This window comes from Xiphias gladius, chromosome 1, assembly GCF_016859285.1.
Source record: "Xiphias gladius isolate SHS-SW01 ecotype Sanya breed wild chromosome 1, ASM1685928v1, whole genome shotgun sequence".
NCBI lineage: Eukaryota > Metazoa > Chordata > Actinopteri > Istiophoriformes > Xiphiidae > Xiphias > Xiphias gladius.
In genome coordinates this window covers 15206237-15223272 of record NC_053400.1, presented here as the reverse complement: position 1 = coordinate 15223272, position 17036 = coordinate 15206237, and the positions used below count along the sequence as shown (strand labels likewise).

At 41.4% G+C, this 17036-nt stretch overlaps 1 protein-coding gene across 1 annotated transcript; it reads left to right on the top strand.

Annotated features, from left to right (window-relative positions):
* Positions 1-76: 76 nt before the first annotated feature.
* Positions 77-15731, top strand: urb2 (URB2 ribosome biogenesis homolog). Its single transcript, XM_040152363.1, has 12 exons — positions 77-206; positions 647-802; positions 909-1085; positions 1318-2462; positions 2576-2714; positions 2868-5421; positions 5906-6066; positions 6204-6314; positions 7847-8089; positions 10912-11008; positions 11896-12029; positions 14799-15731. Exons 2-12 carry the CDS (start codon positions 677-679, stop codon positions 14994-14996), a joined length of 5085 nt encoding a protein of 1694 aa, XP_040008297.1. The 5' UTR covers positions 77-206; positions 647-676; the 3' UTR covers positions 14997-15731.
* Positions 15732-17036: the final 1305 nt, after the last annotated feature.

The following is a 17036-nucleotide window of genomic DNA, read 5'->3' as shown; positions in this document are numbered from 1 at the left end:
TAATTTTGAAATTAAATAAATTTACTATCACGTGAAAATCTTCCTTTAAATATGAATTCTGCGAGGGTCTGTGAGGAGCGAATATCAGAGCCAACCCTTGGCCGATAATATCGATCGACTCTCGATTGCTTCGGGCTGGCTGACAGGGTGAAAGTTGAAAGTTCGTCCAAATCCGAAAACAGGAGACACGTGCAGGCTGAAGAGTTGTAAGTCTCATTGAATAAATTTACACAATTGCATATAAATGTTATTGAACAAGCAGAGTCGAAGCTCAGGGATGGTTTGCTCTAGTGCAAACGAGTAACAGCCCAAGTATTAGCTAATTTTTACGTTAGCTAGAGCATGCTATCTAGCTCGCGAGCTTTAAAGTAGGACAGTCTGTTAAAATCGTGTATATTGTGAGAGTCAAACAGACAGAAAGTCGGCTTTTACACAGGAACTCTCAAATATGAAAAAAATCGTTGACCATCACACACGCATAAGACTGTGCTGAACTTTTTAAATGTGGCTAATTTCTTGCTGAAAATGGATGTCCGCTAAAAGTGGTTATGTGATGAGTGGGGCTCACCAATAGTAGCAGCATAAGATCTGGATTTACTGTACCTACAATACGGTCTAAAATCTCTGATTCTTCCTGTCTCCACAGGCCTGTGCATCTGTAGCACCAGCTGCAGCCATGGCTGCCATCTACTCAGGTATCCATCTGAAACTGAGGAGTCCTCAGACTCCGTGGGAGGACAAGCTGAAGCTGGCACGTTTTGCCTGGATCTCCTCTCAGTGCCTGCTGACCAACAAGGAACAGGTAACAGATGAATTTGCCTCACAAGAGGATTGTGCACAAGATTGCCTATATTAAGTGAATTTAAAAGCAGCATATTAATGTCTGTCTTGACCCTTTCCCACTGTAGGTGCTGTTGGACTGGTGCACCCACGCTCTGACAGGATGGTACAATCAGAAGGTGGAGTTTTCTCAGAATGTATTGGAAGGCCTGTGGTGTTACCTTGATGACCTGCTCCGCAGCCGGAAGCTCCACTCACTTCTCAAGCAGGGCAAGAACATCAGCCTGAGGCTCAGCATGGCACAGGTGCATCAAGAGTTAAATAAAAATGCAAGGATAAGACTTTGAAATAAAAGTGGTATTTGTAATGCAACAATAATGATTATGCATGTTCTCCTGTTTATGATTGTGTGCGGCATAATCACATGTTTGACTAATGCTGTGGCTCTGGCACATTCACACTTTAGAAAGAGGGTGTGTTTTGAAATTGATATATGAAGGTTTCACTGACACCTTTTTCCTCTGTTTTCGTCTCTAGCTGCTGCTTGACCGTCTCCAGGAGTGTGCGTGTGTTGGCTCCAAGTCCCTGGTGTGTGTGTCCACCATATTGAGTGTGTGTCAGGGCATTCTCTCTTCTCCGGTGCTTTCATCTGTCTTCACCACCAAGTATGAACTCATGGTTAATCTGTTGGCCAAGCTCTGCTCTCTGGCCTGCTGTGAGCTACAGCAGCCATTGCTCACAGAAACCCCAATGACTGAGACTGCCACATGTCAAGACGAGTTGATGACTGAGTGTCTTCAAACTGAGCCTGATACCAATTTGAACACTTTGGACACTCCCCCAGATCATCTAGAGTTAGATACAAATAAATCCCCTTCCAAGCCAAATGCAAACCTGCATTCATCTAATTTGTTTGAGGCGTTGCTTCAGGTGTTGACATGTTATTTATCGGTTCAGCGACAACAAGCTAACCCTAACAGGGTCTTTACCATGGTAACCAACCAGCTGATCCAGCCGTTAGTACTACTCAGACACCTGCTGACTTCTCACACACATCTGCGACTCCATCAGCAGCTGTGCAGAGACATTCGTGTCAAGATAGACTCCATCCTTCAGTTTGGACTTTTCCCCACTGAGCATCTGACCTCCTACAAGGAGGAGCTTCTTCCATCTAAAGAGGATTCTGGGAGACATGGTCCAGGAGGGGCAAAAGGCCACTTGAAGCCAGTCAGTGCCTTACTTTCTAAACTGAGTGCTCAGGGTTACTGTGAGCCACCCCTACATTACTCAGTCAAGTCCAATACATTGTCTCTGTTGTTTAAATTTTTTCTGGAAAGCTATGGAAAAGGAAGAGGAGAAAGTGAGGAAGACCAGAGGATGCTGTGTTTCTATTTTCTCACCAGATTGGTCCCAGCCTTGGATCTAGGTCTCAGTGGACCCTCAGTCTCACTTGCAAAAGCAGACCAGCCAGTCTCTGTGTCCCCTGGGCAGAGGTCTCTGCCATCCTCCCTCTGTTCCCCAGAGAACTGGAGCCTGGCCCTGTTGGCTGTGGAGTTCCTACTAAGCCAGGCTCTGTCAGCTGATATTTATAATATAGCAGCGGACAGGATACGACACAGAGAGGTGCAACTCAACTTTTACAGAGCCCTGGGACAAATCCTCTTCAACCAGGCCCAGCCAAGGTAACAAACCACTCCCACTTATTTGTTTTTCATTGTCTGTCTTCAGGATAACTGATGAGAGGATTTTTCAAGTGAAAAGTCTCAATGTAAAACTGTTTCATTTGGCCTTTCAGCATCCCAGCATGGTACCGTTGTATGAAGGTGTTGTTGAGTCTCAACCATCTGATTCTTGAACCAGACCTGGACCAGCTTTTATCTTCAGCTTGGGTTAATTCTGAATGCATGGAAGCACGAGTGCAACGGGCAAGACAGGTCTTGATTTCATCAGTAAATCCTAAACATTACTGTGTAGTAATTGTATTTTTATGTATTTCACACCGTAAATGTTAAAATAAAAGAATAAAAAGTCAATAGTAAAACTCCAGAGATAAGTTTTGACTGAGATAATATGTTTTTTCCAATCAGGTCATGGTGTGCAGTCTCCTTCAGACCTACACTAAGCTCCGTCAGCTCCCTCGCCTCTTCTCTGAGCTCCTGTCTGTGATCTGTCAGCCAGCTCTGGACGAACTCCGACCTCCTCTGCTGTCTGAGGGGGTCTCTGCCTCCCTCAGGACGTGTCTTCTGGACACCCCCCCATCCCAGGGCCTAGAGATCTGCTCATTAGTGTTGGCAAGCATAAGGAGATATATATTTCCTGCCCTGGTAAAGGAAGAAGGAGAGACAGAGAAGATGGAAATTGATGGAGAAGGAGGCGATAAAGGAGAGAGAAGAGAAATTAAGGTGGACCAAGACAGACGAGATGCTTCTCTGAAGCTTTTCTCCCTCAGCCAGCTCCTTCATGCTGTTTTATTTAGTCTGAAGACTTTAGACAATGCATCTCCTTTTCCCTTAGTCAGGCAGAGTCAAGCCCTGATGGAGGAGATGCAGCAGGTCGTAAAAGAGATACAACAGCTGTTGTCAACAGAAATGAAGACTGTAAAAACAAATATAAATTCAGTTCAAAAGACGCCAAGGAAAGGCAAAAAGAATTTGGACCACAAAAAAGCAGAGAAGTTCTCAGAGACTAAAATGGGAGTGTTGTGGGAACAGAAGACTGAGGAGGCCACTCTTCTCCTCAGGTACACCTGGGTGGAAGTGGACACGCTTTTTGATATCCACTGTAGTAAATATGTATCTCTTGATTCAGCCCAGATTGCAGCTGTAAGTGAGACTGAAGACCAAGCTCTTTCTATTAATCCAGTCCTAACCCATATTGAGAGTCTTGTATCTGATGAGATTTTACCAGCATATCTCCATCACTCCCCGTCCTGCAGTCCCATGAGCTGTTTGCTGCTCAAACTCCTCACTTTACAACAAATGAAGAAAGTTTTGTTAGATGGCACCTCGCTCGCTGAATCCAGCACTGTAGCACTGCTAAACAGGGCGGCCCAGTTTATTTTAGCTAAATCGCAGCTTGAGGTGAGTCTGGATGGAGAGCAGGTGTGGGACGGGCAGATAGGTAGTGTGAATGCCAGCTCCTATCTTGTAGCACACTGGCATCTTGTCACATCCAATCTGCCTTTGATCGCTCCCTACCTGAGCGGAGAAGACGTGGGCTGCATAGCAAATGTTCTTGTCACTTCACTCCTCAGCAGACAGACAGATGGAGGGAAGGACCGGCTGTCCACCTGTCTGACGGTCTCCCTCATATCTTCACAGCTTCTCCAAAGCCCAATTCTTGCTGAGTTGCCCTCCCTTTTTTCTGCCACAGTTTATTCCCTCACACAAAGGATTAATGGTGCTCTCATGGTGGCACATGAACCCAAGGTTTGTGCCATGCCCCTGAAGTTTCAGAAGGAAGGAACTAGTACCAGTCAGCCTCTGTCCAAACTGGTGAAAAGAGAGACCATAGTTGAGGATATATTGGTGTCCTCTAAGACTGGTGAGGTGTCTGTATTGCTGACTGACACACAGACCAAGGAACTGGTGAACTTACTCCAAATCTTAACAAACTTAAACCCAGATGGGATGAGCTCTGAGGATCTCTCCTCTGTTTTCCTCCTGCTCTTCTTCATGCTCACCTCCACCTCCAGTCAGTCAGACCGGGTGGTTGTGGATCGTCCTGACTCTGGAGATGATACTGTATTCCTGGTGAAGGTGCTCAGGATCCTGACTTGTCTTGTGGAGAGTAGAAACTTCCAAAGTGTTTTGAAGCTCATTCATGGAGGAACTCTGCTGCAGGCCGCCGTATCTTCTTTCCTCTGGCATAGCAACAGTGGAAGATTTCGAGCAACATGCAGCACTGATAGGATGAATTTAATCAAAGCATTACAGGACTTCATCAGGTCCTTGGTCCACTTAATTATAATCAGAAACTGCAGCGTTCGTCTAAACCTGGACGAGTTTGTCTCCTTTCTTACCAGTGAGGAAACAGCAAGCAGGAGTAATGTTGCAACCAGTTCAACAACTGTTTTGGGTAAACCAGATCCAGGAGCATGCATTTCATCTGTTCATCTTGTACTGGCATCACTGACTTCTCTCGCCCAGGCGATGACCTCTAACCTTGGAAGGAGTAAACCAATGGATCAAACCTTGACCCAAATGCTCACAAGAGCTACTGCTTCACTGGGACCAGCTGTTGAGTCCATCCTAAGGCCCCAGACTGTCAGCGAAGTAGTCATCCAACCAGCCAGCATCCTCAGTCAAGCCTTTGTGGTAGACGTCGTTACTGTCATGCTGCACTGTGAACTCTCCTCACTGTCAGTGGTAGACCAGAACAAACATGATGGCACCAAGCTCACCTTGAGGCACATGACCCTCTATCACAGCTTCTGCCAGCAGATCCTCAGAGAAATAAGCTCTGCCCTCAGGCCCATGGACTTCCTGGTTTCATCTCTCCATTTCCTGTCCACTTTCTACAAAGCAGTGGAGAGAACAAGAGGAGAGAGGGAGAAGGAGCAAGGAGAAGAGGAGAAGGGAGGAAAGGAGTTGGATGCGCTGTACATTGAGATACTGCAGAATGTGCACAGACTGCTGACAGGTATATGGGCACATATTATGAACAAATGTATCATTCACCTTTGCAATCAGTTGGTGTTGTGCTTTCATTATTCACCTCTGCATATCGCACATACTGGTATAAGTTTACAACTGACTGTATTTAATTTATTCCATGCCAGCTGAAATACGTCAGTGCTATTTGTAGAATTCTTTAAAAGGAGACATATTTCACAAAAAACCAAAACTTATTAAACTGAAGTCTCATCACCCCTCATCTTCACATGGCACTTATTTTACCTAAAAACGTGGCATCAGGTCAGCTTTATGTGAATGCATAATGACACTACATTATTAATAATGTTTTAAGCATTTCATTTATTTCTAGATATTTTTAATGCATTATATGGTGTTTATTGTGCCATACCTCTTTATCAAAGAGATATATATGCTGATTTTACTTGTAGGATTTTATATTTAATTTACTCAGCAATATACTGAATGTAACACTCTTATTTTGCCCACAGCTCCTTGGCTCTCTTCAAATGATGTTAGTGAGCTGGAGCCAGCTGTGCAGGAGCTGCTGTGCCACCTAGTGGAGCAAAGTAGTACAGGCCAGTTCAATCTGCTGCTCCTGATAATCAGAGAAGGACTGGACGCTGGCAAGCTGAGGGCTGGAAACTACAGGGTGAGGCCCAGATCTGTCCTGATAATTTGTACACTTTAGTTGTTTCGTGCTTAAAGAGAATCTGTTTCAGTTTTGTCTGATTACATTTTTTTTGGTTTTAATTTTGTCACTCTACCTGTTCCTTTTTTGTTCTCCAGGAGGTGCTATCTGCAGTAACCATCGTTAAACTGCTGTCCTGTTGTCAGTTTCCTGAGCCCTGCTCTAAAGCTCTGTGGCTCATTGCACCGCAGATTATATCTGCTATCGTGGTGAGAAAAAACGCACACACACTCAAACACAAACTTACACAAAGTTATATGTAGCAAACACTAGAAGGAGCATGCTTCAGTGAGCGTCACACACAGACACATGTGTTACTTATAGACACACATGCAGACATAAATGCCCATCTGCACATGCACTTGAAGACAGGTGTTCTTTATATCATCAGGAGTTGTTTGTGTCTATCCAGTAAATTTGTAATTGGCATTAAACTAGTCATATCAGACCGTATATATGCTGCTTGTTTAAAGTTTTTGAAAATGTCCAAATCCAAACTTACGAAGTGCTGACAATATTTGGGGATGAGAAAAGGATTTAAACTGTGTTAATGCAAGTGTGTGACGTTGGTTTGTTCAAATGCCCTTTTCACAAAGAAAGACCTTACCACCAATTAACATACCTTGTTTCACTAGAATGAGGATACACAGGGTGATGCTTGTAGAACACACCAGGCCAGCTTTTTGTTCTAGGCTTCAGTCAGAGGAGAAGAATTAAAACTGACTTTCTGAATGGCTGTCATTACATTTTGATAATCCTGTGATCAAGAATTGATGATAATTGTGCTGGAAGTATAGTACATGTGACATCTGTCTCAAGTGACTCAGCAACCAAATGACAATCAGTCTGCTGATTTCCACAGAAATGCATGTTCAGTGTAATTTCCACTGGCGCTCCTTTGGGCAATGTGTTTTTCATCAGGCCTGCTGGGTGGAGCCGACAGACAACAAAGCAGTCTGCTTAACCATAGTGCGAACACGCACAAACACACACATACACACACTACTTTATGCTAACCATACTGTTCTCTTCTCTGTTACCCAAACTTACTAAGTCCATGTGTCATCTATTTAATTTGTCGTTTATGTATTCCTTCCACACTCTTCTGTTTAGATGGTGTGAGAGAAGACTAATCTAAAAGTCTAAAAACATCAGATTTTAATGGATATAAAATATTAATGTTTTAAAAGTTGAAGTGTGTGTATATATAGTTATTTTACTTATTTTAATTTTTTTCAGTATGCAGTTCTTGAACAACATGTCTTTGTTAATATGGACTTGGGCAAAGTAGTGCAATACCCCCCAAAAAAACCCAAATTGTTACAATCTGTTCTAATATAGGAGGCTTTTTTCACACATGACATTTTGACATGTCCCAGTGGGGTAAGGACAGGTATAAATAACAAAATTAATGACGGCTGAATTCCATTTAGCTTCACTGTCACACTCTCATGAATTACTGAGACACTTGAATAGAGCAGAGCCATCATTAATGTTATTAGTAACAGTTTCTACTGTGACAAGTCAAAATGTTTGCTGTAAAAAATCCTGTTTGTTTTGTCAGTTTTGTCGGTTTCACATTTAGTTTATTACTTCTAGAAAGCTTTAAAAAGTTATCACACACAAGTGGTGAAGCTAAGTCAGTGACATGTATCGTGTTTGTGCGTGTGTCTGCATTTGCAGCCATAGTTGTGTCTAAATGTGTTTGTCTGTCTAATTTGCTGTGTGTGTTATCTCTCAGTTCTTGGTGAGATCGTCCGCACAGGACGTCTCTCTGACACTTCCCTTTACCGTTCCTACCGTGATGTCAATGGGGTCCCTGCTGCGCCAGGGGGAGGGGCTCATCACCAACCCTCATCACGTGATCTTGGTGCTTGGAGCGCTGCAGTCGGTGCCCCTCGACCACTTGACCCCACACGTCTACCGGTCAGCGTTCCTGGCTGTTCATGAGGTGCTGTTTGCCATCATCCAGTGTCATCCTCAGGTACGAAGAGGCAGATGAGTGGGTGGTGGAGCTAAGTGAGCGAATGAGTGTGGGAGCGAATGAATAAATGAATGAATTCATGAAAAAAGGAATTCAAAAGTATTTCAAGCCAGTGTTACTTTCAGTAGAGTATAGCCTGAACAATACTTGATTTTTTGAGGCGTATATATATTATTAAGTATTTTTAAAATAAATCCATAATGTAAACCAACAATTTTGATATAGATTCCTTAGATTTGTTCTTTTAAAGAACTGTGACCAAGATGCATACTAAGTCAGACATTTTACATCTTGTCCGTGCTCTATGGTGGACAATCTATACAATGGTGAGACTGTTTATAAATACAACACAATGAAATATAACCGTATGCATAGCAATAAAAGAATTCTGGCACAAATATGTAAAAAGTAAAGTGAAGAAAAAAAAAGAAAATACACACCATGTTACCATGAGTATATTCGAGTATTAGAGTGTTACAGAGGACAGAGAGACTTTGTCAAAGAATTATGGGATATATCATGGCATACATGATGTACAGAATTGTTTCTTGGGTGTCAAATGTGCAGTCAGAAAATGTTAAACCCTCAGTTGTATAAACTATGTTAATTTGTGTCTTCTCTAGAACTGGACCAACAATTAATCAAAATAATAGTTGTGATCAAAAACCTTTATCTGCATCCTTATTCAGTGTTCCCCTCAGCTAGAACAGTCTCAGAAATAAAGTTGTAAGGCTTAAATTCTGTCTCCTAATAACAGGAAAGCCCTAATTAAAGCTATTTTTACAATATTTCAGATGCTAAAATTAATTAGTATACACTCAAGGGGAGAACATATAATCTCCAAACACAAAATCTTTTTTGATCCCAGGACCTTCTAACTTCTTACTGTAAAGCAACAATGAGTTTCTGATGAACTCCAACACTCCCAAATCCCAGATTACGTCTACTCTAGTCCCATATCATAAAATCAGTATAACATCCATATATCACCCAGCTCTGGTCTTTAATAGTATTCAAATGCATGTACTTTTTTCAAATTTTTTTTTTTTTCCCGTAAAATATTTTCTAGTATAAGGTCTGAGTTGTCGTCAGTCATTACCGTGCAGCCTTTAGGTTTTGCAAGCAGAGTGATTTATGGACTTTTTCTTGCCCTGGATTTTGCCTCTCAGTCAACCTACAAGCAACACCCCACTCATGGTGGGGTGTTGGGCTGTTGTGAAGAAAACTGCAGACACTACTCAGGGCTTAAAAAAAAAAAGTTCCTCCTTCTGCCCACCCCTAACCCCCCAACCCCATAAACACACACACACACACACACGCACACTTATGAAACCAAACCTAGGTTGTTGTAGGTAGAAGCTGCTGGGTGAAAACCAAGATTTTAAGAAAATGCAGAATATACCTTAAACTGTGCTGCTGAGCCCACAGGATGTGTCAGAGGAATACTGCTTTAAACCAGAGGATATTGCAGCTCGCCAAAATTGTGCTGCAGCTGCACGAAAACCTCATAACATCCAAATCTTCAGCTTTTACTCAAAAATCAACATTTTTTATTTATAGTTTACAAGAAATGAGAAAATTTTAAAAGGGAATTTACACTCCAGCCCACACATGGCCTTTCTTGTACTGGTGTTAATGTGATAATTTTTCCAGTTTTTCACTCTAAAATGTTGACAATGTTTTTTGTTCAGAAATAGAGTGCGACTTAAACGGGGCAGCTGTACTGAATAAAACAGGGCAAGAACCAGCTAACAGATATCAGATGTTTGTGAGGACAAAAGACAGCGGTAAAGGAGACCAGGAGAGAGGGAGGAGGGTGGTAAACTTGAGAGGAGAGAGGGTGGTGGTAAACTTGAGAGGAGGCAGAGAAGGAGTAGAGACTACATTTATAGAGGACGAGATTGAATGAAAGTCAGAAGTGATAAAGATATGAGAGAAGAAGCAGGAGATGGAGAACAAAAGGGTAAGGTGATGGGAATGCGATACGTGAGGAAAGTTTCAGGAGAAAATAGATAAGAGGGAGTGAAGTGGAGAAGGAGGTGTGATAGGACAGTGGGAAGGAAGGGGGGGGAGGGAGGTGGAGAGGAGAGGTTGGGGAGCTGGCACGCAGTGTAGGTTGGCATGGAGCAGGTTTAGTTTGATGGAAACCATTACTGAGCTCCAACCAGAGCTGGTGACATCATCCCCCTCTCCTTTATATTTTCTCTCTCTTCATCCTTCCCTCTCTCCACTCCACTCTTGAGTAGAGAGAGAGAAGTATGGAAAGAAATGCAAACGTAGCTCTACATCAGTCATTTACTCAACTGTGAGTTTATGGCTGCTCTGTTATGGCTCGAGCAGTGAAAACGGTGTAATAGATGGATATAGCAGAATTGTTTGTTGTAAATCAAAAACATTTCTCTGTTGAATTTCTAACTACCTAAAACTTTTCACTTCCCCTATGAATTTCTTTAAACTTAGAAAAAAAACATTTACTACAGGGAAATATTTAAACCCAAAACACCATGTTTTTTTAATTGTACCATTACATTAAGTGGAAATGTTCTGCATGTCTTGTGCATCATTTTCTGCACGTTTCCCTGTAATTTAACCCGACTGATTTACCTGACTGTTGAGCAGTTCTTACAGTTTCACTGTCTTTTACCGTCTGTCTGTCACCATTATGACAAACATACAGTATGGATTAGTTCCACCTCCTGATAAGATAAATGTGCATATAATGTGACGTGTGTTTGTGTGTGTGTGTGTGTGTGTGTGTGTGTGTGTGTGTGTGTGTGTGTGTGTGTGTGTGTGCGCGTTTGCGTGTGCATTTGCGTGTCCAGGTACTGTTGAATGCAGCTCCATCCTTCCTAAATGTCTTCTACCGCCTGGTGGCATCCATCATGCAGGAGGGCCGACAGAGAGGAGACAGTGACACAGGTAACAAGTACAGGCTCTGACAAATAGACTCGTTATCTTAACTAACTAGGAGAAAAAAAACACATGGGTTCAGAGGGAATGTAATTCTTCTAATTTTGACTTTGCGAATATTGTATGATTTAACCTGCTTGGAAAAGCAAGTAGTTGAGGGGTTTTACAGTACATTATGAAAAGCTGTAGTTAGGGAAAGTAATAGGAAAGCTTATTAAAGTCTTCGCCCCCCAATGGAATAAATCATCTAATATTCCCAACATGTTAAGAGAATCATTAATAAGTTACTTACATATACTGTTGGATCCAGGTCAGGCTTGTTGCTTGATGCGCTCCTGTCCTTGAGTTGTAAGAGAGAATAAGACAGCGGCAGTCTCTCAGAAATGGAGAAACGTTAAGACTGGGAGTTTTTCATAATCTTGATACATTTTTCAGTGCACTGTAAACTGCTAACATCTGTTGCCGATATCTCTGCTTAGTCACCATAGAAACTATTCTTTACACACCAACAAGAGTGCTGTGTAAGCATGTTGTAGAAGTATCTTTAATTTTTGATGTGTTCAGTTTTTTTTGCTGTACTTGAATTCAAGTATCTTTTTATTAGCTTGGCTTAAACACATTTAAGTCTTAAAATGACCGTTAAAGTATAGTACAGCAACATTGTTTCTAAAAACTGGCGTAGCTCGAAAGCACAACAGGTACTGGAACTGAAGCAGCTTACAGGGCCAGGAGGAAAAATTTCCATGCTTCCTGCAGTAAACTAAGTCTAGGGAAAACTCAACCCAGAGCAGTAAGTCCCAGGTATAATGTCTAAACAGAAAGTTTATTTCCCACATATAAACTAGTGAATGAATTAACATCAGTCTCTGATGGGGTTTTTTTTTTTTTTTTTAAAGGTTCAGATACTGACGTTTATCTCCAGTGCTCCAGATTGATAGAGAGGATGTATTCTCACATTGCTGCTACAGCTGAGAGCTTCACCGCGCTGTCAGCCTTCATGGTGGCTCAGTACGTCACAGAGCTACAGAAGGTACACACACGCACACACACACACACACAGTACAGCATACAGTCATCAAAACATAAGTAGTCATTCATCCAAATCCATTATGTTATCTGTTATATACCCTGTGATTTTCTACAGCTGTGAGCGTTACACTTAAACACACACACACACACACACAAAACATGTATGAATGAGGCAGCAGGATCTCAGCTGATCCTTTGATCCTGTCCAGTTTGTCTGGTGATGCGTGTTGAGCTGGAGAGATTGAGCCAAGCAGCGTGACGGGGACGCTGACGCTTAGAGTCAGAGATGCGAAGTGTTTCCATTGGCCAGATTGTAAATGTTCACAAATCTCAGTGAACAGGTCCAGGATTACTGTAAATCAATGTGCTGGAATGAAGTGTTAGGCTGGATTTTCCCTCTGAGCAGTGAGTCACGTCTGGTTTGTGAACGCGGCTCCTCTCTGCTACCAGACTGTATTTAACATGACGCCAACCTGACTCAGCAGTTTCCAGCAGAGTTACACATTAAGAGGGAGACATGAATGTACCCATCCAGACAAGACAGGTTGACAGAGAGACAGACAGGCAGACAGAAATGGTGCAGAAGAGCTGTTTGGGATTCTTTGAGCTCTGTGTGAGTCATCTAATAATCCTAAATTTGGTTTTCTATTGTGCTTTTAATCGGGCATTTCAAAGAGATGGACCTTTTTGCAAGTCAGAGGTAATTTAGCCGTCTCTGTGTGTCAGAATTGTTTCTAATGGCTCTCAGCCTGAACTGAACTCTCCATGCAGCAGCCAGGTGTTATTAGACGATAGTGTGGCGCTGCAGTTGGAAAAGGGATGTTTTTATGCTGGTGGAGTTTGTGAATTTGGGCACTTACTATTATTATTCTGTTGAAAACATTAGCAAATGACTACTCTACAATTTTAGTATTGCACCTCTATAACATTATTGGAGTCATTATGGACAGCTTAAGGAAAAAAGTATCAAAAGCTATGCAGCAGAACCAGAGATATGGTTGTTGTTTTTTTTTTCCCCAGACATTCAGCTATCTTGTCGAAACCTGCCGCCTATATTACCCACAATGCAACTAGACCATTGACGGTTCAAAGATTGGGGTGTGTTATACTGGTAGCGGGTAAATATAGCATTTAGCCTCGAGCAGAGATTAGGAGCGGGCTGCAGAGGTCTGGTAAAATCACTTCTTGCTAATCCACACCCCCAAATTTTTCCATTTTCAAACCTATTGTCTTCAGGCACCAACAACGCTGACTCATGTTACGTCACTTGATTTTATTTATCAGATTTCACGCAGCTCCCTCTGGAGTCTCACGATACTTTATGCAACTTTTTTCACACATGTAGTAGTGCTCCCCAAGACCCGTAAACAGACTTTGATGTGTAAAATCTGTGCGCTTCCCCTTTTAAAAGTAGCTTCATTTGAATATGCTTATTTAATTTTAATACATGGCACAAATCCAGTTGCAGATATTTACCATTGATACAGGTGAAAGAGCCTTCAATAAGGTAAAGGTTGTATATTAGGGGATATATTTAAAGGGGTTTGTATATGTTAATCTACCCAAATGTTATGTAATTTAGCTGATACAGTAGATAGTCAAGTCTTGTTTACTTACTGTATAAAGCCCTGTATAAAGTTTTTCTCAGTTTTACAATTTGTAAACCATATGACTCCTTCTATCAATAGATCCACAATACAAATAAGGAAAAAAAAAACATTAAAAAATCAGTTTTCAAGGGGCCGAAAAAGGGCGACAAACCTAAGGAAGAGCAACAGAGGACATCCAATAGGTGTTGCATGTACAAAGTAGACAGAAGAGGCAATAGAAGAATCACAATGTAGAGAAACAGAAATATACAGGTATTACCAAAAACCAATGACCAAAAACGATAAAATACACACAAAGTATTAGGGATTAACAATTACAGGAAGGTAATACAGTGTATAGCCAAGAACTGCTTCATAATAGAGCTGGCAGTGAAGTTATACCACAGATGATTTCATATATAGTATTGCCTATATATAGCATATGTAACAGTGTATGTAGTGTAATGATAAAAGCATTTACAGCAAGTGCAAAGGTGCTTGTAGTAAAGACTGGATGTGAGAGAGGACAGTGACTCATCAGCTTCCAGAGGCCACGAAGTGCTGGTAGGACCTCAACCACAAAACTGAACCACACAGATAAACATAACTTTGACTAACAATGTGCTACCACTGGGCTCCTGTTCTCTTTGGGTGTCACTGAATCCAGAACCAGGTATTAGCACAGTTGGTGTGCCACTAACTGTAACTTTGGCCCGCTGCTGCTCCAGGTGACATTGGATTGGATACCTTTCTTATGCAAAAACCCATAATAGGCTATTCCCTTCATAATGTGAAGCCTGTAATTAGGTGAGTGAGTTTTTAATCTAATCATTTAACAGGTACAGTGACTGGCACAGAGCAGCCATCATCTTGTCACCGTTTGTAATTATGAGGTATGACATCATCAGGCCATGGTGTAACGCCTGCGTACCTGTGGGGGGGGGGTAATCTAACATGGATGAGAAACAGGAAGGATCGTTGCTGCCTGGTGTGACTAAACCTGTTAATGGAATTTCAACCAGTAAAAGAAGGATATGATTTATGAACCAGATATGAGTATTGGTTGACCCTCAGACTCTTCTGCCTTCCTTTTGCCAAACTTCAAATTCTTGTCTTTTCTCCTATGGTCTCCTAAGCCGCCTTCTCCTTTTTCATAGCTGCCCTCTTATTCACCTCTCCAGGTTACTCTGCGACCAGACATTAAGCGGCATCTAACTGAGGGGATCTATCAGATTCTTGACCTGTGTATGGAGCAGGATATCAAGTTTCTGACGGCCGGACTGCAGATGGGAGTCAGAGAGGTGTTCAACGAGCTGTACAGCAGCTACACCCACTACCACAAAGCACAGAGGCAAGGAGAGGACAAGTACACAGTTTGAACTGTCACGGTGACCCTCAGTTTAGGTTCCAATTTAATTGAATTAGAATACATTTTCTTGCGATGGAAATACTATGGTTATGTGAAATTTCTGCTTTTGAACGAGAAACACCAGCTTGTGGATATCCAAGGAGATAAACAGTGAAAACAGCTCACAGTAGATTTCTAGAGGATTGAACGCAGACCCACAGGCAATAAGAACCAAATTGTAATGCCTTATATAACTGGTTAATATTGGTTGTCTGCTAAAGGGTAGAGAAACACAAAGCTTTCTGTAACTGTGGTTACACCCTTTACCATAAACGTGCAGCACATGACTGACTGGAGCAACAGTGACTGTTAACCATTCACACAGTGTTGGAATTAATACGGGAGCTGGTCACTGAAGTTGCAGTGTATCCTCTTGCCGCAACCATGACAAATGACGTGTAAAGTGTTGTGTTTATATTATAATTTAAAGAAACTGGTTTCAATGAGATATGATTAGCATTTTACTGAATTGCTAAAGGAAATATGGATATATGTGTGAATTGTACTTTCTTTTTCTATATTATTTTGTTTTTTTATCAAAACTTAATCATTTAACATAGATAAATTTAAATACAATGCAGTCTCAAGCCTGTTTAATTGTGTCATTTTTACGCACAGTGTTGTTCTCATATGTAATGTATGTATATAATTTTTTTTGTTGCTTTTTTTTGCCTTTATTTGGTTGAGTACAGTGGAGGATCAGACAGGAAATGGCTTGATCACATCTTCCCTTCGGTTTCACTTTTCCACCTCCCATTTGTCTCTTAAAAGCTGTACAGGACTGAACTCTTTAAAACTGAGCAGGTGAGGTCTTTAGTCTGGGTTGACCTTTATTACACCTCTTTGGCAGATCATTTCTGCAGCAAATGGTGGTTTCTAGGATTAATGATTACTAGTCGTCAGGTTTTGCAGAATAGCTGCCCATTTGTCGCTGAGCTAGTACACGGAAGTGTTCTGCGTGATATGTTTTGATGCCACTTCTTAAGTAACATGCACAGCGACACTGCTCAGACGAATCGTTGTACATCCTTGGGGTGTACGATGCAGTGATACAAAGCTGTCTATTATGTAGAAATCTCTGTCCGAGAGAGAAATGCTCAGTGGAGGCACTGCAGCTAAGATACAGTGTATAGGAAAAGCATCCACAAACTACAGTCTATGCAATATTAATTTAAGTACAGAAAGACTAACTATAACGCTGCTGTGATGTGTCTCTGAAGGTCTGCGACATAACTTTGCTCGCACTGGTGTAAAACGACATGACAGCTAGAAACATACATGCTCTGCGTTCATGCTCTCAATCTGACGAACAGTTGACGGTTGCACTGAAATATTTCAGACTTGAACCTTTTTTCTTGGCAGCAGTTCTTTCAGCTAGGCCAGTTTTACACAATCCTCCCTGTTCTGCTAATGTTAAAACACCTGCACTGAAAAAGTGGCTGGGTTTGTATTTCACTGCCACTTCTTCACGGGTTTTTAAGACTTATACGAATTAATTCTTTAAGTCTCGGTCCTGCTGCCTGACAGCTTCTTTAGACCATGTGATGTTATCAACTACAGCAGTTTTTTCTTTGCTCAGCTAAGTATACTAACTGCCTTTCCTTTTCCGTATGCTATTTATTTATACAGTGATTGTAAACCCACACACCGTAATTGACCAAAAATAATTAAAAAAAAGACTTTAATCAAAGACACAATTGCCAGTTTGACTTAGTAATTTTTTGGTTGCATTACCTCTATAATTGGCTGTAATTCTCCAACTTGAGCCATTTCTCCATCTTCACTGTAATATTAACTGTTATTTATTGTCAATTTTTTTTAGATTATCTTTAACAAAGTTACAGACAAAACTTTCTCATTGATTTTTTATTTTATTTTATTTTATTTTTTTCTGCAAAAAATCCGGTATGGATTTGTTGTCGTTTGGAAATTATATCAGTGAATAACGGTTCTTAAGCGCTAGGGCATATGTTGACATGTCCCCTACCAATAGTTTGGCCAATGTTTGAAT